The sequence below is a fragment of the Petaurus breviceps genome, unplaced genomic scaffold, assembly GCF_028583685.1.
Source record: "Petaurus breviceps papuanus isolate PSGF00001 unplaced genomic scaffold, PetGlider_PUasm1.0 38, whole genome shotgun sequence".
Taxonomy (NCBI): Eukaryota; Metazoa; Chordata; class Mammalia; order Diprotodontia; family Petauridae; genus Petaurus; species Petaurus breviceps.
Window position 1 is genome coordinate 82,653,532 of NW_027186304.1, and position 26,579 is coordinate 82,680,110.

Here is a 26,579-nt window from a genome sequence, read left to right on the forward strand (position 1 = left end):
TATCCAACTTTAAAGGCCACCCAAATCCTGCTGTATCAAGAACCAAATTGGGGGGGGGCATAGAAATATCAAAGACAGAAATCCAAGAGGAAGTGTTCAATATTTCACAAATCAATTTTATTAATTTAAACACAAAATTAATGAAGGAAAATCCTGTACACAATTGTGGACACAACACACTTTTTTTTTTTTAATACAGTAAGGCCCAGAAAAAAAAGAAATGTTTTCCCCCGGTCTGCATACTGATTACAGAAACATGAAAAGAAAATGCAAGATTAAAAAAAAATCCATCAATCTGTCTTTGCTTCAAGCAAAAAATAAAAAGTCTAATTTGGTTGGTAATTAAGCAATTTGGAAAATTCACAAATGACTTAATTCTAGTAGCAGCATTATGAATCCTAAGTAAGTGGATAGAGGTGCTCTTTAGTTTCCCTGGTTAGCTGGTGCTTTTTTTCAAGGAATTAGAGGAGATGAATTCCTCAATAAAGTGATTTGAGGAAAATGGTAAGATACATGTCAAGAAAAGGGGTTTACTGGTAGACTGAAGACTCTAAGGCAGAAATTGCCTTCCAGGTAGAGAAATATACTTCCCATGTATATGCTTACCCCCACATAGATAGAAATATCAGTTTCTTGGTAAAAACAATTTTGGTTGTGTCCATTGCTGGAAATGGATCTTGCTTTTGGAAAATGATGCCAAAAAAGACAGAAGAGAGGAGAAGAAAGGAGGGAGGAGAGGGGAGGAGAAAAAAGGAGAAGGGAGAAGAGAAGAGAAGAAAAGAAAGGGAGGGGAGAAAAGAAAAAGAAAGGAAAAGAAAGAAAATGCAAGGATTTGATACAGATTTTTGCTCATTTCCATAGAACTATGGTATTTCCTTTCCTTCCTTAATAAAACAATGCAAACACTAGAATGATTCTGTTTTTCTGATTGCATGAAAATTTTGATGGACTCCAACCTACAAACCATTTTAATAAAATATATCCAGCCTCTACATTCTTTCTGTGGGATGAGGCATTTGATTTTTTTTTCAAGTAGCTACATATAATACAATAGTGCTGAATTGAAAAAAGGAGGTATTGGGTTTCAACTCTTTTGAGAAACTTCAGGGGGAAGAGGTGCTGTGGGCATGTTGTTTTTAATAATGATGTCCTAATGGGCCTTTTTCATTTAGACAGAAGAACCAAGGGAAAGAAAACAGCTTGAAAAAAAAAACAAAATCCTGATTGACACTTGACATTCATGCTTTTGGTCTTGACAAGTTTCATCTAAAAAAAAAATCCATTATCTACATATTTATACCCAACCCTTAGATAAGGTGCATCATGGGACATTGTTCCCATGGTGCCTCTTATATTTCACTAGCAAGGCATTTCTACCTTTCAATAGCATCTCCCTAAACAATATGTAAAAGAATCATCCATTATTACAAATTTACACAAAAAATTCTTCCTGTACATGATTGTCTCAGTGATGTACACATCTGTTTAAATTAGACATACTTTAAACTACTTCGCAATGTGCTAAAATCCAAGTACTTGCTGTGTCTATCAGAAGGCTGAGGTCTGAAAGCACCTAACTCCCATCAAACGTCCTTCCATTCAATTGATGCCAAAAACATAGTCTGTTCATAAATAAGTAGAGATGTACAGAGTACCCTGGGTAGGAGACACCCAAAAGTCAACCTTCTTTACAAGAAAATTACTCCATTGGTATTGAGAAAGGAAAAAACAAAACAAAGCACTCAGTCTTCATTGTGCAATCAAGTTTGCTGTACTGAAGAAGCAGTTTCTGTCACATTGAAGATGCTACGAATCAAAGCATTTTAAGGGTCTTTCTTCCTTCACAGGTTTGAACCATGTAGCTAATGTGGCAGAGAGACATGATTAGGACATTCTCATGGCTTTTGTCTTTTTCCCATTGGATTCACAGTACTAGAATCGACAGCTGTTCTGAAGGAAAAGGCATGGTCCTCCGTTTACTGAAAGGGCATAGGTTAAGACCAATTGCAGCTGCATATCTGCATGTGGAAACCACAATGTTCCATAGTCCGATGCTGTCACAAGATACAGGTCTCCTGTATACTGTCCATGGACATGAGGATGTGGGGGGAATTTCAAAGTGCTTTCAGGCTGCTACAGATACTCCAGTTCTAAGGCATGGTGAAGGGCCATAAGGTCAGAGTGGCTTGAGATCCTCCAAAATGGCATTGCATGCTGTGGATGGCAAAAAACAAAACAAAACAAAAAAAAGTGTAAGGAAATGGAGCTTTATGTGATGAGGGTTTTTTGCATGCTACCCATCTCCATTTAGAAATCCATTAACCTCTTATCACCTCTTTCTGGCATTATTTTGGAAACCTCCTACTGACAGGCAACATTATCACATCTATTTTAAACAAAAACCAAAACCTCCCTGAATAGGAGCCTGGATTTTAGAGTACATTAATTATCTAGAGTCCATTTCTTTCAAGAAAATGATATGTAGTTTTTAAATAACAGTAGTTACTAGTTACATATCACTTTAAGGTTTTCAGATCCCATTTCATATGGAATCTCATCTGTCCTCACCACAACTCTGTGAACTAGGTGCTATTATTACACCTCCCTCATTTTACAGTTAGGAAAACTGAGGCTGAGAAGGTTATATAACTTGTACAGGAACACATTTAGATCTTAAGTAGAAAGATCTAGATTGCAACATGGCTACTGATTCTATTTTAAAGAAAAACATTAGCTAGGAATGAAAGTCTGGAAAACTTCTGGGCTTTTTGAAACATTTATACAGCACAATGTCAGAGCTTAAATTTTAAATAGCTTGTAGCTTGTAACAATTCATGCAATTGTGGTTTGTAGTGATTTAAATATATCAAAACTCAGTTTTGCTCATATCTAAAGTAAATTTACTTGAGTGGTTTATGCTGGTTATTCTTTGCAATGACCTTCAAATGGCATTGCCATATGGGAAAATTTTAAAATGAATGTTTAAGTTGTATTTTTTTTTGAAAAGCTTAGAAATATGGGGTTTTAACCATATGTACGCTTAGGCACCACCTGAATAAACCAGAAACAGGAAAAACAGGAAAAAACACAGATGACCTCATCCATGAAGGGTGAAAATATGATTATAAAGTCTTACTGCTCAAAACACTACAAGTTCTGATGCATCAGCAAGATATTTTTCCATAAATAACAAGGAGATAACCATCACCTTTCTTTCAGAGGGCAAAGACATTTTTTAAGCAAAAAATAACATGAAAGCTAAGGTGCAGTTTTTTGCAAATATAATTCTATGAAATCTGAGCAACTTCAAAGTATAAGTTTTTGGCACATAGAAAGCAGTAACACCATCAGTTTGCATATCCATTTGGTGGATTTATCTGAAAGTCAATATGAAACCCACTACTCAGTATGATCTTGGATCATCTCAATCACCTAAACTGCTGGGTGTTGGAGGGCCACTGGTTAGACTATATGTCTAAAAATATAGATAATAAGTTACTAAATCCATATGTTGACTGTTATAGTCTTTGTATCTCCAGGGTTCAGCACAATGCTTGGCACATAGTAAGAGTTTAATAAATGCTTGTTAATCATGATATAGAATCCCATTGTGGGAAGGGACTTCTGACACAATTTCACAGAATCAAAGGATTACAGATCTAGAGCTGGAAGGAACTTAATAGGTCGAGTCTAACATCCCCCCATTTTACAGATAAAGAAACTGAGTCATAGAGAGATTAAATGATGTCCCCAGAATCATACAGGTGGTGAGTGTCCAAGGTATGCCTTGAGTCCTAGGTCTTTCTGACTCCAAGTCAAGTGCTCTAAGCAACATACCTGCTTCCTCCATTTAGTCCAATACTCATCTGATACATAGATCCCCCTTACAATATCCACAACAAACCTTCGCTTATATACCTCTAAAAGGAAGATTTGCTTTCTTACTCTGTTTTTGTTGTTGTTTAGCTGTTTCAGTTGTGTCTGAATCTTCGTGGCCTTATTTGGGGTTTTCTTGGCACAGACACTAGAGTGGTTTGCCGTATCCTTCTCCAGTTTGTTTTACAGAATAGAAAACCAAGGCAATAGGGTTAAGTGACTTGCCCAAGGCCATACAGTTAGTGTCTATGGCCAAATGTGAACTAGTCAAGATGAGTCATTCTGATTCTATGGTCAGTGCTCTGTCCACTGTGTCCCCTAACTGCCCCTGCTTTAGGACTGTGATAATTGTTAGGAAGTTTCTCTTTACATTGAATGAAACTTAATTTGCCATAACTAATTTCCATTAATTCTAATGATATGATCTGAATCCCCTCGCCAAACTCAATATTTCTAGTCCCTATGGTATATGACAGACCTTCCAATAAGTGGAATGATCAGATTGATAGTTGAAGACAGATCATATGCCATACATCTCCATCTCCAGTCAATCCAAGTTTCCTCTTTACCAAACTAAATATCTCTAGGTCTTTCAACCCCTTCTCATTTGACATGGTTCCACATTCTCTCATCAATTGTAAATGGTTTTTGAATGGCAAACTATTTCGAATTATCTATGACACTGTTATTTTCTAAGGATAACTAAGATTTGACTAAGACTAAGTATATATCTGCAGTTTCTTGTAAGAAGGATGCATTCATTCAACAAATAAGTGAGAGGCAATGTCATAGAGCAATGATATGTTTGAAGTCAGTGACCCTGGTTTTTAATTACACCTCTATTTCTTCTTTTTTTTTTGGAAGGGCAATTGGGATTAAATTATTTGCCCAAGGTCATATGGCTAGTAAGTGTTAAGTGTCTGAGGCTGGATCTGAACTCAAGTCCTCCTGACTCCAGGGCTGGTCCTCTATTCACTACGCCACCTAGCCTCCCCTACACCTCTATTTCTTACTACATATGCATCCTCTAGCCAATCAAAGTTTCTCTGGACCTCAGTTTTCTTATTTATAAAATGACAAGGTTGAACTGCAAGATCTTTCAGGTTCATTCTAGTTCTAAATCTATAACATATTATACTAAATATACCAAATATTGAATGATCAAAATTATCTATTTGCAAAAAATATTATTTAGCTTTTTTAAGCATAGGAGCAAACAAGTATATATAACAATAAGTGCCAATAATTATATTTCATATTTATTTAATTCCTTGATCTCCAAAGGATATTAAGGATATTCATAGACTATATCAACCATCTATACTTTCTATGCCTGAAATCTGTCACCATCTCTAATGTTTCTTTACTCTTCATTTCCGTCCTTTTAACTAGTCATATAGAAAATCTGCATCATTTAGAGAATGGCTGAATAAAGTGTGGCAGAAGGAACATTACTGTGTCACAGGAAGCAATGGATATTATGAATTCAGATAAACATGCACAGACTTATATGAACTGATACAGAGTTAAGTAAGTAGAACAGGGAAAACATTACACACCATTACTATAATAATGAAAATAATAAAACAAAATTGAAAGCTGTGTAAGTCTACTGATTAATCTTGGCCCCAGAGATGAGGAAATGTGATACCCTGTTTTGCTAAGGGACCATGCTTTGGGATGCTTTATGCACTCTCAGATGTAGTTACTATGTCAACGGGTTTTACTTAATTGTTTTTCTTTGTTAATAAGGAGGACTCAGTGTTGGAGCAGGTAAAGGCTATCTAGAAATTAGCACGAGGTGGAAACAAAAACAAAAGACATAAGCAAAACTAAAAATCAGTTAAAATAAATGAAACAAAAAACACGAGAATTTCATTTAACCGAATGAATGTTAAGTTATTGATCCTATGAAGCTCGTAGAAGATGTTCTCTATCCAGGGATGGATTCTTTAGAATGAAGTATTTGGTGGTGTAACAAACAAGGAAAATGACAAAGAGGTCATAGGTCAATATTTCCCAATAAAAAGTCACTCATAATCCCTACTATCTTTCAATAAAACAAAAGAAAATCAGGGAAATTTCTTTCATTATCTGATTGCAATCAGGTTAGTGCCATGTCAATAACAGTAATGACAGTTTATACTGATACAGGATTTCAAAGGTTACAAAAGATCCTTCCTCACAAAATCTTTCTGGGGACATTAAGTAAAAGTGCTATCAGTTCTCTCTCTTGCAGATGAGAAAACTGAAGTTTAGAAAGAGGTTAAGTGTCTTGTTCAGGGTCATCTCAAAGATTACTGAAGTTATGTGATGTTATGCTCCAACTTCTCTTTGGCAACGCAAGCAGAGTAATTTGGCAATTTGTGATTGAGCACAATTAGACAGCTTAATTGGAAATTCCTAGTGAATAAAGATTCACGAAGCATTCCAGAGAAATCTCAAATCCCCGCAGCAGATACCCACGTGAACAATGAGTGGGTGAGCATCTACTGAGCTGTTTACATAAGAACTAGGGGTACTGAAAATGGATTTTACCACAACTAGTTCAATATGAACAATACATCAACCAAGGGATTGCAATGAAAAGCAATGAATTTCCATCAGCTACATCTCTGAAACACAAATAAACCAGGTAGATTGCTTTAATAGAAAAGCTCATATTATAATCCTGGCTATGTAGGACACAATCAAACCAAAAACTTTCATAAAGTCCTTAAGAATTTATACAGGCTCATATTCATGCCTCCAGCATTAACTCTACTCTCATTACTGACAAAGAGGGGATCTGGAGAACATGGGAATTCTTTCCAGATTTTGATTGTGAGGAGAAACTAGAAACCACATCATATGAAGACTGGTTGAAGGGTCTGGGAATATTTAGCCAAGAGAATTGGAGGAGGGGTCACGATTACTTTCTTTTGACATTTGAAGATTGGGAAGGGGTTTTACTGGGTCTTCTGTTCTGGAAGACAGAATTAGGACCATTAGGCATAAATTGCTGGGAGACATACTTAGCTCAATATAAATCAAATCTACCTAACAATGAGAGCTGTTCCCCGCCCCCCCCCCCCAAAAAAAAATAAAAGAAAAAGGGAAAAACGAAATTGAATGGAATGCCTGTGGGATAAAGAATCCAACATAGGAAGTTTTGGGCCTCAGCTTGCTGGGTATAGACAAGATTAAGGGGACCTCTGTGGGTATTTAGCTTAAACCTCTTATTTTTCACAATGGTACAGAGATCTAGGGAAGTAAAGTGACTTGGACAAGGTCACACAGATAGGAATCCTAAAAAGTAGGGTTTGAACTCATGTCTTTGGACAAGAGGCAACAATATTTCTCCTGCACCAATGCTATCTCAGAAAGACTAGAACAGATTATCTTTGAATCCCATTAGAGTTCTGTGATTCTAGGAATTGCTTAATATCTTTTTAACATCACGAATGAGATCTCACAAAGTGTAAAGGACCTGCCAAACTACAACATGAACCTTTGTCTAAGTTTCATGTTTTCATTTAAGGTCAAAAAATGAAACCTTGGTAATCCTCAGACAAAGCCAGGGAGATTTACAATTGATGAAAGGAAGCATAGCTTTGGTTTTAGCATCTTAAGTTCTGAAAAATGTTATAATGCTTTGAAGACCCTCGTGTTTTTGAGAATGACAAGACAGCTAAATATGGCAACCATCATGAATTTCTTTGCTCTCCTTGATTAAGGAGACTCTTGATATTATTATTCTAAATCATCTACTGTATGAAAAATTTCAATATTTTTAATAAGACTATATTACAACATAGTATGGTAGACATGAGATTTAAAGTTCAAAGGGACCCCAGAGGCAATATTTAGACCAATGCTGTCTTTTTATAGATAAAGAAATTGAATCCCAAACTGGCTAAATGATTATAAAATGCATAAGAAGCCAAAGTAGAATATTAACTCCCTGCATTCTAACTCCAGAGCTTTCCTCTTTCCACTGTTCTGGGATGGCCATGTGATCTTTCCTGCATGATAGGTACAGAAGTAGTTCAGGAAACAAAATTATAACTCCTTTTGCTATATTCACTAACTCAAAAATATTCCATCTGTGGATTTGTATTCTGCCTGGAATTGCCCCCAAGTCAGGATGGGATGGTTACTGGTATCACTTTGGCTAATTCATTCTTGTTACTAATGAAGGAAAAAAAAGTGGCATAATGATAACAGTTTATTCAAGTACTAGTGTTTGAGGATACAACAAAGAAAGTTACCACTCAACAATTTGTTGGGGGGGAGGTGTCTTTTTTTTTGTCCTTCAGTGAGATTCATACAACTCACCAGATGAATGTCACCATATCCAGGAACTATGAGATGATGGCCATACTCTGTAGCACAAGCAGAATGACACTTGAGTAGGGGTCATTTTTGAGGCATTTTAGACTGAAGTGAAAAGACTGCCCCCACCAGTGGTAGAGTCAAAGGGTTTTCACTAGCAATAAACTAGGGATTGTAGGAACTATGACTTCAGTGATCCAGGGAAGGCCCTGTGATGGAATTCCCTCTATCAATGCAGGTCAATGCCTTCTTTGCAACTCAAGAGTCTTAGAGAGTGGCTTAAAACATTGACTTGCCTGGGATCATGCAACCAGTATAAATCAGAAGTAGGATTAAAGTCAGGCCTTCCTGGCTTTATGTCTGACTTTTTAATCCATTATGTCATGCTTCTATTTTTATTGGCATTATATATTGAAAAACTGCTAATGAATACTGATGCAATGATAGCTTCTAACCAAGAATGACTTGATAAAGAATCAGAAAGCAGAATCCAAAGCTTGGCCTCTGGTGGTTAGGTTAACAGCATTATGAAAATGGGAGATAAGCTAAGCATGGTATTGTATATCTCTATTTCTTACCTGTGATCACTGCTACTGGAGCTCTGATGTTGGTGGTCATTTGAACTTGGGAGTTTGGAGTTACAGTAAGCTAAGCCTTTTGGGTATCTGGGAAAACTATAGTGCCAATATGGTGAGCTCCCAGGTTGCCTGAGAGGCAAATTGCCCCAGACTGAAAATGGAGAATGTTGAAGCTCCCATAGTGGGATCCAGTGAGGAGTTCTACTCTTAATGAGAGAGACAGAGAGAGAGAGAGAGAGACAGACAGACAGACAGAGACAGACAGAGACAGAGAGAGAGAGAGACAGAGACAGAGAGAGAGAAAGATGGACAAATACACACAGAGAAAGACAGAGAAAATGAAGAATAAAGGTTTCCCTACCAACTAAAGTTCTAGAGAAGAGATGCAATATAATACAACACTTCTAATATGTGAACTTGAAGTTTCATGTCAAAGAGAATAAGCCAACATAACCCTGAAGTTTTCCCTATTGCCCATACTTGAATGAATGGATGGATGAATGGACAGACAAAAATTTGTTAAATGCTAATTATATGCCAGAGGCAGCTAGGTAGCTCAGTGGAGAGAGCTCTGAGTCCAGTCAGGAAGACTTGAGTTCCAATCTGGCCTCAGACATTTACTAGATGTGTGACTCTGGGCAAGTCACTCAACCTGTGTTTGCCTTAATTCAATGGAAAAGGAAATGGCAAACCACTCCAGTATCTTTGCCAAGAAAACTCCATAGACACTATGGTGCACAGGGTTGCAAAGATTTAGTTGCATCTGAGTGACTAAACAACAACAATAAACTATATGCCAAGCATGATGCTCTGGGCTAGGAATACAAAAGCAAAGGGAGATTGCCCCTAAGAAGCAGAGGGAGACAGCAGATAAAGGAAGGCCAGGACAGGAAGGTGTGCTTTGGTTTAGCAGTAAGTAGTAAGGCATGATGATTCACAGTTAGGTCCCTAACCGTCTGACTAGCAATTAAGTGATGATTGCTCCCACAAAGGTCACCTTCGTGAAGATTCCACTCAATCAGCTGTTAAATTAGGTTCCTATAACAGTACTATTAGACCCTTCAAACCTTCAAGCATGAAATATTAGAGAGATGTGGTGAAATATTAGAGAGATGAGCTGGAGAAAGGCAGATTTTGATTTGATATAAGGGAACCTTTCTGAATGAACAGAACTATTCTAAAATGAAACAGCCTACTACCTCAGAGGTTAATGGATTCTCTTTGACATAAATATTTAAGTAAAAGTTTGATCAAACACTTTTCTGGCGTGTTTTAGAGTGGATGTTTGCTAAGGTACATCCTCTAAAGTATTGTGACTTTCTGAAAATATAGCTGGAATACATGGTTTGGGACAACACTGTATCCCCTTGTTCTCTCAAATGGCATCATCCATTCATCCAGCATCCAGACAAAGAACCAGTGCAGCATTGTGGGAGGAATGCTGGTTTAGATCATGAGATCTTTTTTCTAGTCTTGAGCTTGCTACTAATAGATTGTGACCTTGGGTAAGTCATTTAATCTCTCTCGGTCTCTTTTCTCATCTCTGAAATGAAAGGATTAGCCTAGGTGACATCTAAGAACTATTTTAACTACACGATTCTATGTTAATTCTTATACATGTTCAAAGGACTATTTTGGGTGTTGTGGGGGGAGGCAAAATGAATGCAAGTAAGATCATTCTGGTGACCTCTCGGCACATCATATACTTGGGGTAACATGAAATGGGCAACAATTCCACATTTTTGTGGTATGTGAAGGCTTATAAAACACTTTTCTCAGAACCTTGTGAGGTAGTTAGTATCAGTAATATTATTCTAATTTTTCAGATGGGGTAACTGAGTCTCAGAGAGATAAGATGGTTGACTAAGCTCACATATAATTACATTTAAACCAAGCTTTTTCTGAGTCCAGGTCTAGGGCTGTTTTCACTACCCCAGGATGATAAAGTAGACTCCAGAAGAAAGAAAAGAAAGACAAGAAGTACTACTGAAGTCAATGAAGGGGGGAAGATCTGTATAAGAAAGGTAATGTGAAAAAAGTGAGACTTTCAGTGCACATTGAAGGATGGGAAGTGGTTGTTTGTTGCTGTTCAATTATTTGAGATTTTCTTGGCAAAGATAATAAAGTAGCTTGTCATTACCTTCTCCAGTTCATTTTACAAAGTAGGAAACTAAGGCAAACAGGGCTAAATGACTCACCCAGGGTCAGGGAACTAGTCAGATTTAGGACAGATTTGAACTCAGGTCTTCCTGACTCCAGGCCAGGCACTCTACCCACTGTACCACCTAACTGCCCTGAAGGATGTATAGGATTTGGGAATATAGAGTTTAGATATTATCCTGTAGGCAGTAGGGAACAGATATACTTTAAGAACTATTTTTATGGGGTGGGTAGGTGGTGCAGTGAGTAGAGCACCGGCCCTGGAGTCAGGAGAACCTGAGTTCAAATCAGACCTCAGACACTTAACACAAAAATTAGCCATGCAACCTTGGGCAAGTCACTTAACCCCACTTGCTCTCCAAAAAACAAACAAAAAACCCAAACAAAACAAAACACACAAAAAAGAACTGTTTTTAGGAAGCTAAGTCTGGAATTAGTACATAGAGTATCTGAGAGAGGGGGGGAAGAGACTATTCAATTAAAGAACCATTTTTCAATTCAATTTGTATCACGGAAACCTAGAGTTGAGGCATAAAGTGATGGATGCCTATGGATTTAGCTTTTGGCCCCTATTTTTCCATTCCAAGGTTTTAGAAATTCTTTGCCCTCTATAGCTTTTCACTAAATGAACCAATCCTTATGGTTTCTGTTATCACTTATATCCCAATGATTCTTTTTATACATCTTTAGCTCCAATGTATGGGAAAAGAAGGGCAAAAGTGAAACAGACGTCAGAAGCAGTTCTGGCAGAACTTGGCAGTTTATTATATTTAAAGGATGGAGGAATGAAAAGTGATACAGTTAATTTTCAGGTTTTTGAGCCTGGGTGATTTTGAGAATGGTGGCACTAATGATAAAAATAAGCAAGGTTGGGAGGTGGGACAAGCTTCAGCACAGTTCAGTTTTCCTTAAGTTGAATTTGAGGTGGCAAAAGGACATATACTTTGACACTGGTTAGAGATTTAGGACTAAAACTTGGGTCAGAAGTCAGGGCTGGCGATGTATATTTGAGAATCATGAGGATACAAATGTTAACAGAAACCCATAACACAACATTGGTTCACCAAGCAAAAAGTTAAAGAGGGAGAAGTAAAGGGGTCAAGGGCTGAAATCTTTGGGAATGCCCAAGGAGAGTTAACTCTGTAGACCTAAATTCTTCCCTATGAATAGGAGGAAAAGTTCAGAATTTTTATTGCTCTCTCCTTGTCTAAAAATGCATTTGTAATATTCTGTCCACTGATAATCATGCACTTACCCATATGATTATACATAATTCTAATAATATATCTTCCTGTTGGGCATGCAAGTACTGAAAAAAAATGCTTAACAAAACGAACTTGATTTAAAAATGTACATTTAATTTATAATTTTTAACAGTTTCCTGAAGGACTGTTTTTTTTTTTTTATTTGAGGGGGCAGGCAAAGTAATTGAGTTTAAGTGATTTGCCCAAGGTCACACAGCTAGTAAGGGTGTCAAGTATCTGAGGCCAGATTTGAACTCAGGTCCTCCTGACTCCAGGGCTGGTACTCTATTCACTGTGCCACCTAGCTACCCCTGAAGGGTTGTTAATAATATTAGGCATCTGCTTCTGAAGGCTTCTTAGAGAAGTACATTCCACAATTCTTGCTGGATGCATTCTAGTCTGTGTAATCCTTAGGCTTTAGCCAGATTATAGCCTCCTTAGGAGGAAAAAAAAAGAATAATGTGAAATATCTTTTTTTTTGAAGAGCTAAAAAAATTTCCCTCCTCAACAAACACATTATAAATTACTATCTATCAATCTGCTGTATATTCATGAATCATACTGCTTAATCCATGACTTTGGCATTTAGACAATATATGTTTTATTAATTCTAAGAATTAAGTACTTGGGTGAAAACATATTTATCTTTGAAGTCTTCATTATTATAAAAGCAATGTGGCCTAGTGGATAGAGTTGGCCTTAAAAACCAATAACGCTGGGCAAGTCATTTAACTTCTAATCCCCTAAGCAACTCTATAAGACTACACTTAGTAAACAAAATGCCAACCTGCACTGAGAAAAGGAGTTTCCTTACCCTGGAGCTCCCCATAAAAGTGCATTCACAAGTCTAGTTCCTCCTGATTTTGCATATAAATAGTTATTTCTGGGGCGGCTACATGGTGCAGTGAATAGCACTGGCCCTAGAGTCAGGAGGACCTGAGTTCAAATCTGGCCTCAGATACTTAACACAAAAAAACTAGTCATGTGACTCTGGACAAGTCACTTAATCCCAATTGCCCTACCTCCCCCCTCCAAAAAAAAAAGTAATTTGCAATACAGACAAGTTTTCTTCAGTTGTAAAATTACAAAATTAAAAAATAAACAACTTTTACTTTAAAGCCTAAGATCTATGTCATTATAAAGGGGAGTCTTTTAGTTAATTTGATTTCAGTTCTGAAGACATTTGTCATTCATTTGCCTCATTAATTTTACTTAGTACATAGTTAGACTTTCAATTCCTTTGTGAGGTATACTTTGCTTCCAAAAACCAATCAGATTTTTTTTTTTTTTTGCCCTCAATATCACAAGCTAGAAGATGAGACCTGAGTTTAGATCAGTTAGAGAATTTTGAGCTGGAAAATACCTACAGATCATCAAATTTCCTCATTTTACTAATGAGGAAAATGAGACCCAGGCAGGTGAAATTGCCCAAGGTCACAAAAATAGTAAAAGAAGCAGAGTGTAGATTCAGCGTCAGGTCCTCTGACTCCGAATTCAGTGCTTTTTACACTCTTCCGTGAATTCTTAATCCTTTTCTGTTTCTGTTTCTGGGACCCAACTGACAGTCTGGTAAGCCTAGGAACCCCTTGTCACAATTGTCATCACAATGTATAAAAGTAAATTTAGGGGAAAGCTAATGAAATATAGTCATCCAAATGTATATTTTTAAAAGGCTGACACATTCTAGACACATCTTTCTTGCACCATGGCTGGTAGAGCACCTACAAGATTTCCCCATTCTGGGGACAAACAAGTCCTCTCAGAAGAATGGTTGGTTCTTTTGACATGCTTTCCTAACTGTGCCTCTGTGGAGGCTGTTTTTCATTTTTAGAAATTACTGCATCAGATTAAATTACTGAAGAAAGCTTAGGGACTTTACTGGCAAAGAAAATAAAGATGACTTCTGCTCCTGTTCCTATTCCATAGAATTCTACCTCATTGACCATCAATAAAGGAACAAAGGACAAAGCTCTCCCTGACTGCATTTTTTTGTACCCTAAATCATTTATTGCAAGAGAGCATTATTTGAAGAGATGAAAGAGGGAAAAGAAGAAATCTTTGTGTTAGCCTGTCAAAGGACATATGAAACTGACAGGTAAACAAAGCCATCTTGAAATGTGGGAGTGAGAGAAAATTCTGAAGAGATGTGAACTGTCATTTGCCTCTATAGCGTAGTGCAGTGTTAAATCTTAAAATGTTATCACAGCTACTAATGAGTTTCATTTAAGTTCAGAAACAAAACAATATAACATAATTTACATCCTCATGAAGGTGTTCTCCCCCACCTTCATTATAAAGATCAAATTAGGGAAAATGACAAATGTACAAATTTACAGACAAACATCAAGATATATATGAACCTCATGTAATTTTAATAGACATTTTCTTAAGAAGTGAGACATGAATTGATTTCTGGTAATGAAAACATTTTCAGTCTTGCTACTTAATGTAACTCTGTGCTAACACCTTTTGCAAAGCAAAGAATCCCTCTCTAATGAGGGTAATTATCCTATAATTTATCTTAAGGTTTAATGAGATACCCCTGTTTTGTAGATTTACTTTCCCACAATTTTAGGTCTTTGTAATATTGCCTATTTAAGAGTAATGCAGTTCTCTCATAATTCAGTGTGAGTAAAAAAAAAATCACTCTTCTCTATTAGACAAATATAGAAATCATGACTAGTTGAATATTTTGCCTATACTGAAGGACCAAAAGAATTGAATACTTAGGTATAAAAGAAAAGGAAAATAAAATACACTATTAAGTGATGAATTCATTATAACTGTATATTTTGCTGAAACTAGCTGGTATTCTGAAATTTAAAAAAATTAGCTGGAAAATATTTACTGGTTCTGGAAAATATGTACTGAGCTCATTTACAATGGATATTGCCATCTTCCTTTGAGAAGGCAGGTTCTCATGTGTGAAATGCTCTCAGTTTTCCCCTCTACTTCTCAGATTTCTTAGCATCATTCAAGTTTCACTTCATGTGCTCTAGATTAAGAATATCTTCCTTACACCATGGCTGGGAGATGAGAGAAATTTCCTGATTCACCCCAATTTACTAATGTCCTTCTTTTTTACTTTGTGTGTATGTGTGTGCAGACACAGACACATCTACATTGACATCTATATTTATCTACATGAGGCTGATGACTTTGCACAACTCTGCCTTACTTGAACCCAATTCAAGACATCACCCCTGTGATGATCCTCCTCAGAAGTAAAGGATGAGCAAGAAAAAAATTGCTTTCTCCTGAATAGGATGTAAACTCCCTGAGGGCTGGTACTGTTCTGTTTTTGTCATTCCTCACCAGTGCATAGTATCTGGCGTGCACTTAATGAACTCTCTTATTGAAGACTACTGTCACTCAATGAACTCTCTTATTGAAGACTACTGTCACTCAAAAAAAGCACAAATGTGGCACATACCATTGGGTTCCTGGAACAAGTACAAATTTCCATTTAAAATATAGACAGATATTTAACCTTTACTACCCTATATCTGTTAGGTCTCATGTTTTAGTGAGTGTTTTATGAGAAAAAAATTGTTCAAACAGAAACTAAACAATTTTAACTGGTATTAAACAAAATTCAATACATATAAATGACTGAGATTGGCTGTAAAGGAGAGAAGGAGCTATATTTCCTCTCTTCTTTAGGGTCAAGACTGATCATTGATGTTTGCTGAATTTTTTTGAATAGGGTTGGGTTTAAGGACTAGACCTACTATCTCAAAGAAGCAGAAAATTCCTTAATAAGGAAACTCCTTCCAACACTACTGGTTGACCTCTTGTCTGTAAGGCATAGTCTTAGAGGTTGCCCAAGACATGGAGAGGTTAAGTCACTTGCCAGTCATTATGTGACAGGGAAGGGACTTGAAACCCAGGTCATCTTGTAGCTCCACCATTAAAATGGCTCTGTTTCTGTTGGACATTTTTCCCCCTAATGGATCACAAAAAACTAATGCATAAGCTGGCAATATTTATCAGAATGATTCCTAACTCATCTATCTTTTATTTTATTTTATTTTTGCCTTTTGGAGGGCAATTGGGGTTAAGTAACTTGCCCAAGGTTACATGGCTAGTTTTTTTTTTGTGTATGTGGGTATTAACTATCTGAGACCGGAACCAAACTTGGGTCCTCCTGACTCTGGGCCGGTGCTTTATTCACTGCACCACATAGCTGCCCCTCATCTATCTTTATTTTTATGGAAATTTTGCCTCAGAGTGTAGAGCTCACATGGACTAGAGGCCTGTATATACTGTCAGAAAATGCTGAAGTGTTAGTTTTACTTGACTACTTTTTTCCCTTCTCTTTGAGAGGAAAGGGGAAACAATATATTTGGAAATGAAGGTGATATGAGAACAAAAGATCAGTAAGTATTGCCTGATTAATTAGCAAAAATGAATATTATACATATCAGAAAAATAATAATACCCCACAAAGTATTCCTTTAATTTTATATGTTTTATACATATATATGAAGGCATACAAATATACATGTTTAAATATATATGTATTTATACATATATTTATACACATTTAAATTACATAAAAACTCTTGTATTAGGAAGGAGGTTCTGTCAAAAAGAATCACTAACTGTATTCTTGATTTGATTCAGCAGAGTCTACTGATTTTTCCTGGCACTGTAAGTGGTTGGCTTCAGACTCATCACATTGGTCACTACAAGGGGAAAGGCAACATTTTGGTACCTTTAAAAGGCATTATCCTGGAATTTTCTTTTCCAGAGAATGCCAGAGTAAAAAATACCAGCCTCTAAGGCAGACCCATGTTTTGGCAAGTGCCCACTTTGGCACAACACTAACTACACTTCAACCTTGGCTCTCTTTCCTGAAATACAGGCCAGTAATAGGCTCCATGAAGACACTCCAGGAGGTCCAATGCAGCTGAGTTGTCACTATCTTGAGGCTCTGCCAAGAAGATGAAATGGATCTGGACGACATTCAGGAGTTATTGTCAGCTCATTAGGGAGGGGTGGGTTTGGAGGGCCCTAGTACAATCTGGGAAATCTCATGATTCACTAGACTGCACTCAGCTCTGATAGAACAAACAGATGTGTTTCTCTAGTGTCACTGGACAACGAGGGAACTGGGACATTCAGTACATACTGTCAGTGACTTACACCACCCAAACAACTAAATGTTATAGAACCTGAACTATGAATTGCTTTGACAACTAGCTTCCTTTGTGAATCTGTGGTCATCCCCTTGATTCTAAAACCATTCTTGCATATCCTTGGTAGAGTTGGACCTTCTTGGGAAGTCCAGGACAGGTCCATTAGCTAATGAGAAGGGAAAGTAAGGAACCTGACCTTTCCTAGCATTCAGATCTAGTTGGTACAGGGAAGATTCTAGGAATCTTAGTTTGGTCCACCCTAATTTCAGGCAGACCTGAAATTATTCTAGATTCCAGGGTTGAAATTATGCCCATATAAGACCCAGCCACGTAAATGTAGTACTTTGTTCAGTCATGTCTGACTCTTTGTGACCCTATTTGGGGTTTTCTTGACAGAGATACTGAAGTAGATTGCCATTCCTTTTCCAGGTCATTTTACAGATGAGAGAACTAAAGCAAACAGTGTTAAGTGATTTGCCCAGGGTCACATAGCTACTAAGTGTTTGAGGCCAAATTTGAACTCTAGGCTCAACACTCTATCTACTGTATTACCTAGATGTGGTATACATAATGCTTAATTCAGGGTCAAAGTTTTTCTGCAAGTGCCATTTTAGTTACTTATTGGGATGTTCTCAAATAGCTGGATCTGGGTGTTATTTAGGGAAGATATCATGATCAATGCATGGGAGTTTAGCTATGAACAAATTCTCCTGTTGGTTAATTTAATGACATATTTAACATACACCATGGAAAATTTGCATAGACGGTATGTACTTTTTTTTTTTTTTGCCTTTTGGAGGGCAATTGGGGTTAAGTAACTTGCCCCAGGTTACATGGCTAGTTTTTTTGTGTGGGTGTTAAGTGTCTGGGGCCGGAACTGAACTCAGGTCCTCCTGACTCTGGGGCCGGCATTTTACTCACTGTGCCACCTAGCTGCCCTGACTTTATGTACTCTTAAATTAAAAGTGTTTGGAAATTTACATTTATTTATCAGAAAAAAAGATTAGCAACTGATATTATGAGTATTTAAATCTTACAGCAGGGACAGCTTGGTGGTACAACAGATAGAGTGAGTGCCATTCCTGGAATCAGGAAGATCTGAGTAAAAATCCAACTTCAGACACTTACTAGCTGTGTGACCCTGGGCCAGTCACTTAACCTTGTTTGCCTCAATTTCCTCATAAATAAGGTGGAGGAGGAAATGGTAAACCATTCCAGTATCTTTGCCAAGAAACCTTCAAATGGAGTCATGAAGAGTTGGACACAACGAAAACAGGGAACAACAAACCACCCTACAGCATATAATAGATAAAATGTTTGTGAGTTTCTATGGATTTAGTTAATCTAAATTTTAATATCATTAATAATATACAACATTCAGATTAATGTAAACACTCAAGTGTGGTAGGCAAAAGTGAACTATTATCCAGGTTAAATATGGGAACAACTGAGATACACAGAGATTAAAGGAGCTGTTACAGGTTGCTGAGTTAAGCCTTTGTAGACCGGGATCTGGAACAAGAGAATACTTCTGCGATCAGAGCTAGACCCAAATTGCTGTTGAGGTTTAGGAAGTTTCTTTTAGATTCAAGATATCCTAACTTTCCTTTTCTTCTGAAGTTAAAACAAAGCTTGATGAAATAATAAATATGTGTTTACAAATGGGAAAAAGTCTGTTTCCACTATCCTTAGGGATACAAAAGAATAAAATGAAGGGCTATGAATGAATGAATTACGTTTGTCTGCTGGTGCTATGGTGAGGATCATATGAGAATGGTATGGGATGCTTGATATCATCATCTTAATGGCCCATGAACATACTCAGTTCTCAGAGAAAGACCAGTATTCTGGAAAAGGTGATTTCACAAGGGGGGCAGTTTAAGATGAGACAGAATTTTACCTGTAAAACGAGACTAACAATCCCTCAGACATACTGCTTGAAAAAGCATGGCCTGTTTCAAAAATACATATTTAATAGCACTATCCAAGAAACCTTTTCTTTCATGTACTCCCTGCATTTGGCAAATTGCATCATTTTGTATCTTAATCACAATGACTTTTTCACTGGATACATTTAGGTTCCTAAGCCAGAGGGGAGAAATAAATGCTTGGTTGGACAGCTGCAATCATGAGAAATGTTTAACATTTAAAGATGAATTCCTTTCATGGCAGTGTACTTTTCTCAAAAATATTTCAGTGTCCTTTAAGTGACCCATTCACTTAAAAGAGACGAACCATACAGAAAGGGTTATTACCTTTTTTGCTCCTTGTTCCTCTTCCACACCATCTCCTATAACAACATATACAACTTTTCTTCCAAACCTTTGAATTATTCGCTCAAAACAACTTTCCTTTCCTAGAGGACAGAAATAAGTAGGAAAAAACTTATTTTTTTAAAAAAGTATGGGCAATAGAATATTGATAATAAAATAATCAGTTACACAATGATCATAAGTCAATAAAAGGTACCTCATACCTTGCTAATTAATATACCAAATCATGGACCAAGAGCTTTTACTTCAACTACACTCTGCCTTAATTAATATAATATGTGGAGAAGTCTGTTATTTCAGGCCTCCAGAATGAAGAATTCATCAATCAAATTGTCTGAAATTTTAAATATTCCTTGGTATTATGTTTTCCCCCCAACATGCATCAAGAAATCACTTAGGGAATCATTTACTTACTAGCAGGAATTGAACAAACATGAACTTGAGGGAATTAGGGAAATCAAACAAAAACCATTTTCTATTGTCTTTTGTGTGATGGGTAATACTACGAACACAGCTTGGGTTTTGAGATTTTATTCTGTGATGCTTAGAATAATAGTGAATTAACCCCACTATGTAACACACACACACACACACACACACACACACACAAAATTGCTTTAATGTATAGATGTGAAAAGCAATAATGTTTTGAACTACACTGACATTTAAAAACTGTTGAAAACTAACCCAAACGGGGTTGAAAATGAGCAAATGTTATGAGAATTACTTTTCTTTTAGCAAGAGAAAAAAAATTTAGGAGATTCTTGTTATCTGGTCTATCTTTCTTTTTAGGATATGCTAACCATATCCCTTTTTAAAAAAGGGATGCAATGTCCAGTTGGGATATTTTTGTGAGAATGCTTTTGAAAAAATGTAGTATAGAGAAATAATGGGAGTTTTTTGCTCTGAGTGGAAAATCCCATACCTAGACAAGCAAAGTTCAATAAAACACTTTCCTAAAGAAAAAAAAAATAGGATAAAGGTAATTCTATACAGACTATGAGCTTATCTGTTCATTATCTTTCTTATGTCAGACCTTCATTTAGATTGCAGTGTCTGTCTGAGGCACTGTCTGCCCTGTGTGGCAGTTAATGCAAGCATTGTCATTTCCTGGAAAAAAACTGGGGCTCTGAGTCCTCTGTTGCAAACAGACCTGGCCTAGTGGACAATGGCCCAGCTTATAAATAGGTTTTGAAATGTGAATGGCTGAGCTGTGCCTGCATCCATTTCAAATAAGTATCAGATATACAGGAGGACAAATTACCTGTTTGCTTAAACAAACGTCTGTTTTATAATTGTGTTTTGCCTCAAAAATACTCATTTGCATCTGGTAGAATGGGATAGGTACGTATATATTCAAAGGACACAATTTCATTAATATTTCTTACTCTAGAGAAATACTAAAGCACTTAACACCCCTCCCCCCACCAAAGATAAACAGTGCCTGCTTTCTTCACATAAATATAAAATAGTAAAACTAGGTATAGTAATGCAGCTTTTTTTTACTGAAAAGCAAATATATATATATGTATATATATAAATACAAAAGCAAATATAAATAAAATGACAGATTTCTTTTTAAAAAGAATAAAAGGCTATTTTAATTATATTTAATTATATTGACGAAAATAAAAGATGTTCCAATTTTGCCTGCTGTAGACAAGGCATTTGGATATTAAGAAAATAATTATAAATTCAGAATTAAATTTTTATTAAGATATATATATATATATAGTAAGACATATTTTTGTTAAGTTTTCTTAAGACATATAGTAGAGACTGGTCTCAGAGTCATGTCCTGCCTCTGACACAAAGTCAAAGCTTTGTGACCCTAGACAAGTCACTTGAACACTCAGTACTCCTGAAAGCTCTAAGACTAGTAGAGACAAGACATTTGTTGTTGTTCTTCATTGGTAGACATAGTTTCCTTATTGGGAGCTTCCCTTTACCAGTGAAGTTGTCAATTTAGGAAAAAAAGAATAAAAGTTTTCATTATGATCATTTTCAGGTCCAATGGGGAATTTAACATACATTTTAAAGATAAAATTTAGTACTTAGGAAATGAATAAAATTTCTTCTACAATTTGATTTGGAAATATTCAGTATTCTTTAAAATGAAGCCACTGTTATAAAGGGCAGCATGTTGCAAGCAATCCTTACATAGTTTTGGCATTTTGCCTATTATTCCAATTCTGAAATTTTCTGAGTCCTCAGATTACTAATCATGCCACATCTGATGGTGACTTTGACAGGAAAATACAGTAAATTCAATCTTTAATTTCTCTCTTTTCTACCTTCGCGTACAAAGTTCTACACTAATAATCAACACATTTCCACAAAAAGGGAGAATTACATTTGATTATTATTTTTTGATCCCTAGGATATTTTCCATTTTTAATTTTTCTTCTTTACCAAGAGGTACAAACTTACTAATGTATTTAAAATAAGATAGTTATTTTTATATTAAATACAAATTTTATTTTAAGTGGTACACTTCTGCACTTAAGTATTCCTTAGATGATGAACACTGTCATTTCTCATTCTCATTCTAACCACCCAAATTTTAGGGAGTATGGTCCACCTCACACAAATTAAAAAATGTAACATAAAACTGTTAATCTGGGGATACAGGGATTACCGTATTATTTTGGTACATGACCTTGGTAAATTACGAAAATACACTTGATAAAGGTGGTAATAGGGGCAGCTAGGTGGCACAGAGCACTGGACCTGGAGTCAGGAAGATTCATCTTTGTGAGTACAAATCTGGCCTCAAACACTTACTAACTGTGTGATTCTGTGCAAGTCACTTAATCTTGTTTGCCTCAGTTTCCTCATCTGTAAAATGAGCTGATGAAGAAAAACACAAACCACTCCAATAACATTGCCAAGAATAGCTCAAATGGGGTGACAAAGTCAGACATGACTAAAAATGGCACAACAAATAGGAGAGATTTTCATTTGCTTGAATGGGTATCCCCATCCTTCAACTTTTAAAGCCGTGTTTTATTGCAGGGCATATCCAAATTCATATCCTTCTAAACTGTGTGGAAGTCTTCTGTTTGAGGCTTAAAGACTTTTGACTATCTTTGAAAACTGGTCTCCATTGCTGGTATCAAATATAAAATGTCTTATTTGACAATAAAAGTACATTATAACTTGATCCTTTCCTGCCTTTCCAGTTTTCTTATACTATACTTCCCTGTACATACTCTACGATCCACATACACTGTCCTACTTCCCACTGGTCAAGCATAAGACTCCAAATCCCAACTCTGTGCCTTTGCATTGGTGCCCCTCATGCCTCAGTTACTCTCCTTCCTCTCATCTGTCTCCACTGACCTCCTTCAAGGCAATTCAAATCCTACTTTCTGCAAAGAGTTTTTCCCCAGTCCCTCATACTACATGTTCCTTCTCATTTTAAACTCTATACATCTTATATGTACATAACTATTTACCAATTGTCTCTCTCCTTAGAATATATATATATATATATATGTATATATACTCACACGTATGTCTTCCCTGGCCTCATAGATGGCATTTGATAAAGCTGGATTGGTGTGGAATGAGCTAGGCATGTTGATTTATTAAATGATGTTGGACTAACTAACATTTGAATAGGGGCTCTGTGAGGGCAGGGACTGTACTTTGCCTTTTCAGTTAATGCATTGCCAAAAAATGCTGAAATCTTTCTCACCAAGAAGGTAAACATTGATAAATATATTGAGATTCACCATGCAACACTGGATTCTTGCCAACCCCTCTAGCCATGATATTGATTCACAACTAGATTGCAATGATAGACAAATAGTTTTCCTTGTCTTCACTCTTCCTCTATTCCTAGATCAGATGATCCAGATGAATCTTTCCAAAGCATTCTATCATGCAATTTCCCTGCTAAAGAATTTACAATGTTTCCTGACTAAGGTAAGAACTTATTTCAATAAATACAAACTCTTTCATTATGCCATTCAAATCCTGCTATAATCTAAATTTTCTGTCTGCAGGGTTATTCATACTAATCACAAACACATATGTATCCTCACCATTCCCTAAATACACCATGTTCATGCTCCTCCATGCCTACAGACATAATATCCTGCTTCTTCCTCTCATTTTATATAACATTTCATTCTTCCTCTTCTCTTCTATCTATCCTTCAAAGTTCACTTCCCATCTGACTTCTGTAAAACATTTTCAGACAACTCTGCTCCATACTCAGCTCTCCCTCTTCTTAACTTCATGACCACTATAAAAATCATATATTTTGGAAATCAAGAATCTCTAATTATTTTCAAGTAGGCATACCTTTTCTCTCCAACTACACTGTATCCCTGGACCTTATTTTTTTTGCATTCCCCATAATTTCTAGCATTATGCAGGATATCTAATAAATATCAGAGTTGGATTGAAGAGAATAAAAAAGCCACAAAATTTTTAAACAAAAAATGTTAACACAGCTACATTTTCATTCTACATTAAGTTACTGCAGGCTTGTTTTAGCTTATGAAACAAAGGGGTTTTGCTCCTTACTGTCTAAAGAAGAAAAATGATATTATGCATTATTAAGGATAGATTCTAAGTGAAGTGTAACAAATATGTATATGCCCTAATCATGGTCAGATATATGAAGGTTTATGAAAACACACACACACACACACAACTAACTACATGGATTATACTACTTTTATTTCCCCTGAATTCTCAAGCCAATTTTGAAAATGAGATAAAATTGCTCAGATGATTCTTCTGTAGCTAATTACTTAGACGTCAGATAAAAGCTTCATTGACTGTCTTTCATTTTTAGTAGCCTGAAGCAGAAGAGTGGATAGTAAAAATAGCTCACCTATTTTTGTTGCACTGTAAATATTTTCGATTGGAAACACAACTCCTAATCCATACAGCAGGACTTTTGCCAGGGCTGGAATAAGTTGAGTAGTTGTTACTAAAATATTCACACAGTTTGTCCTGTGAGAACCAGGGGAAAAAAATGTTGAAAATTAACTTCCCCAAATGAAACCCACCTGAAAGCAAACTATGGACAAACCATAGACACATTTTACTGTAAACACTTTTTCAATCATCCTGCCATAAACGCTCTCTGAGTGTGGCCACTTACCTAGAGTGAATCAGTGTCAAGGCTTTCAGTGCAAGTGTTAACCAGGAATCTGTGAGAGCTTCAATTTCTGCCCTTAATTGGAGCCAAGCTTCTCTTTTGGCTGGACCAAGAAGACCTGTTGATTTGACAGGGGTGAGCACACTGATAAACAAGTACCTACTATGTTCTCGGCACTGTGCTGGGTTCTGGGGATACAACAATAATGACAGAAGAGAAAAGCTGTCCCTTCCCTCAAGGAGTGGACCCTAAGTAACTGAAGGCAGTCCATTCCCTCATATGCTACCACTCACCACAGGGACAGCTCAACTTTTATGCAGCATGTTATTTTTTCTAAAACAAAGTTCTTTGTTGATGTTATCTTACTTTATTCTCACATTTTATAGATTAGATGAGGAAACTGAGATTCAAGGAAATTTAGTGACTGGCCTAGGTCATGTTGCTCACAAGTCTTGGATCCTGGACCCAGAACCAAGTTTCCTGACTCCAAGTTCAATGTTCTTTCTGGCACTGATAAAAGTGAAATATAATTGATAAGATTTTAGGGAGATATAATAGTAACTGGTGAGAGGAACCAAATAAAAGGTGCTGATATAAGCAAATGATATTTAAGAAGTAAAATTATTTTGATGTACTGAGATTATAACTAACTAATATGTTTGATGGCAGCAAGGGGTAGAATGGATAGAGTGCCAGACCTGGAGTCAGGAAGACTCGTCTTCCTGTGTTCAAATCTGGCCTCAGACACTTATTAGCTGTGTGACCCTGGACAAATCCCTTAACCCTGTTTGCCTCAGTTTCTTCATCTATAAAATGAACTGGAGAAGGAAATGATAAACCACTCCAGTATCCTTGCCAAGAAAACCTCAAATGGGGCCACAAAGAGTCAGATATGGTTGAAAAGACTGAAGGGCAACAAACAAATCAGTTTGAACAAAAGCATTTTTAATTTAATTTAAATATCGAGAGGATATTTACTGTTGTTACTTGCCTCCAACATTATTTTTGTAGGTGTTATAGATTTCTTTTACTCGTCTATAGCGGAAGGCCAACTTTCTCATCCAGTCTACTCCGCCTCGAACACCAGTTGCTAAACATAGGTTAGCGCTGGTGGCTGCAGCAGGAAAGCCATCAGTCCCAAAGTTATATGTGCTATTTCGATGCAAGAAAAGTCTAATGTTAACCAAGCAGAGCCTTGACATCCAATAATAAGCAATCAAATTGCTAAATGAAGACTATTACTTAGATCTAAAGTGACCTACCTTAGGTCTTGACCGTTGTCGTCGGAAGAGACATCATCTATGTGAACTTGATCACATTCCTAAAGTGAAATAATAATTAAAAAGTAACATAATAAAATAAACTACAATTTGGACTTTAAAAAAACCAAAACAAAATTTTATTAAAACATAAAATGCATGTTTTTTTTTTTTTTTAAAGAACCATCAATTCTCATTGGGGCATTTTCTACTGTGTCAATCAGTAGGTGGCAGTCTTGTTAAATCACCAATTTTACCTACTTGCAAGTACTTTAGTGTAAGAAATAAGCACTGTCATTAACAACTACTGTTATACGGTTTTCAGAAAACACATTTTTGTGTTTAGAAAGGCAAGTGGTTAAAAACAATTAGCATATGTGTTCCATAAACCTCAGGTACCTTAAGACATCATGCAGCTCAAAGCGGATTCAGTCAATGCCTGAGCATAACTGAAACCAGACATTTTGGTAAATGTGACATGCTAGAAAAATTAAACCTGATGCTAACCGCCAATGAAATTATGACCTCTGATTGCTGTTGAACCACACACCAACACAGCCCGAGGCCAATGTTTCTGAGGAGTGCAGACAAAAAATCTGTTACTGGTTTGCCATT

The 26,579-nt window shown here is 36.5% G+C and overlaps 1 protein-coding gene across 3 annotated transcripts in view; it reads right to left on the reverse strand.

Moving 5' to 3' along the window:
* Positions 1-413: 413 nt before the first annotated feature.
* EYA1 (EYA transcriptional coactivator and phosphatase 1) overlaps positions 414-26,579 on the reverse strand; it is a 345,032-nt gene continuing 318,866 nt past the window's right edge. For all 3 annotated transcript variants that reach the window (XM_069100112.1, XM_069100110.1, XM_069100111.1), the window contains 6 exons: positions 25,968-26,026; positions 25,697-25,857; positions 24,709-24,823; positions 24,436-24,557; positions 19,569-19,669; positions 414-2,214 (listed from right to left, as the gene is read on the reverse strand). In XM_069100112.1, coding sequence (XP_068956213.1) covers positions 2,134-2,214; positions 19,569-19,669; positions 24,436-24,557; positions 24,709-24,823; positions 25,697-25,857; positions 25,968-26,026 — 639 coding nt within the window. In that variant the 3' untranslated portion in view covers positions 414-2,133. The remainder of the gene's footprint in view (positions 2,215-19,568; positions 19,670-24,435; positions 24,558-24,708; positions 24,824-25,696; positions 25,858-25,967; positions 26,027-26,579) is intronic.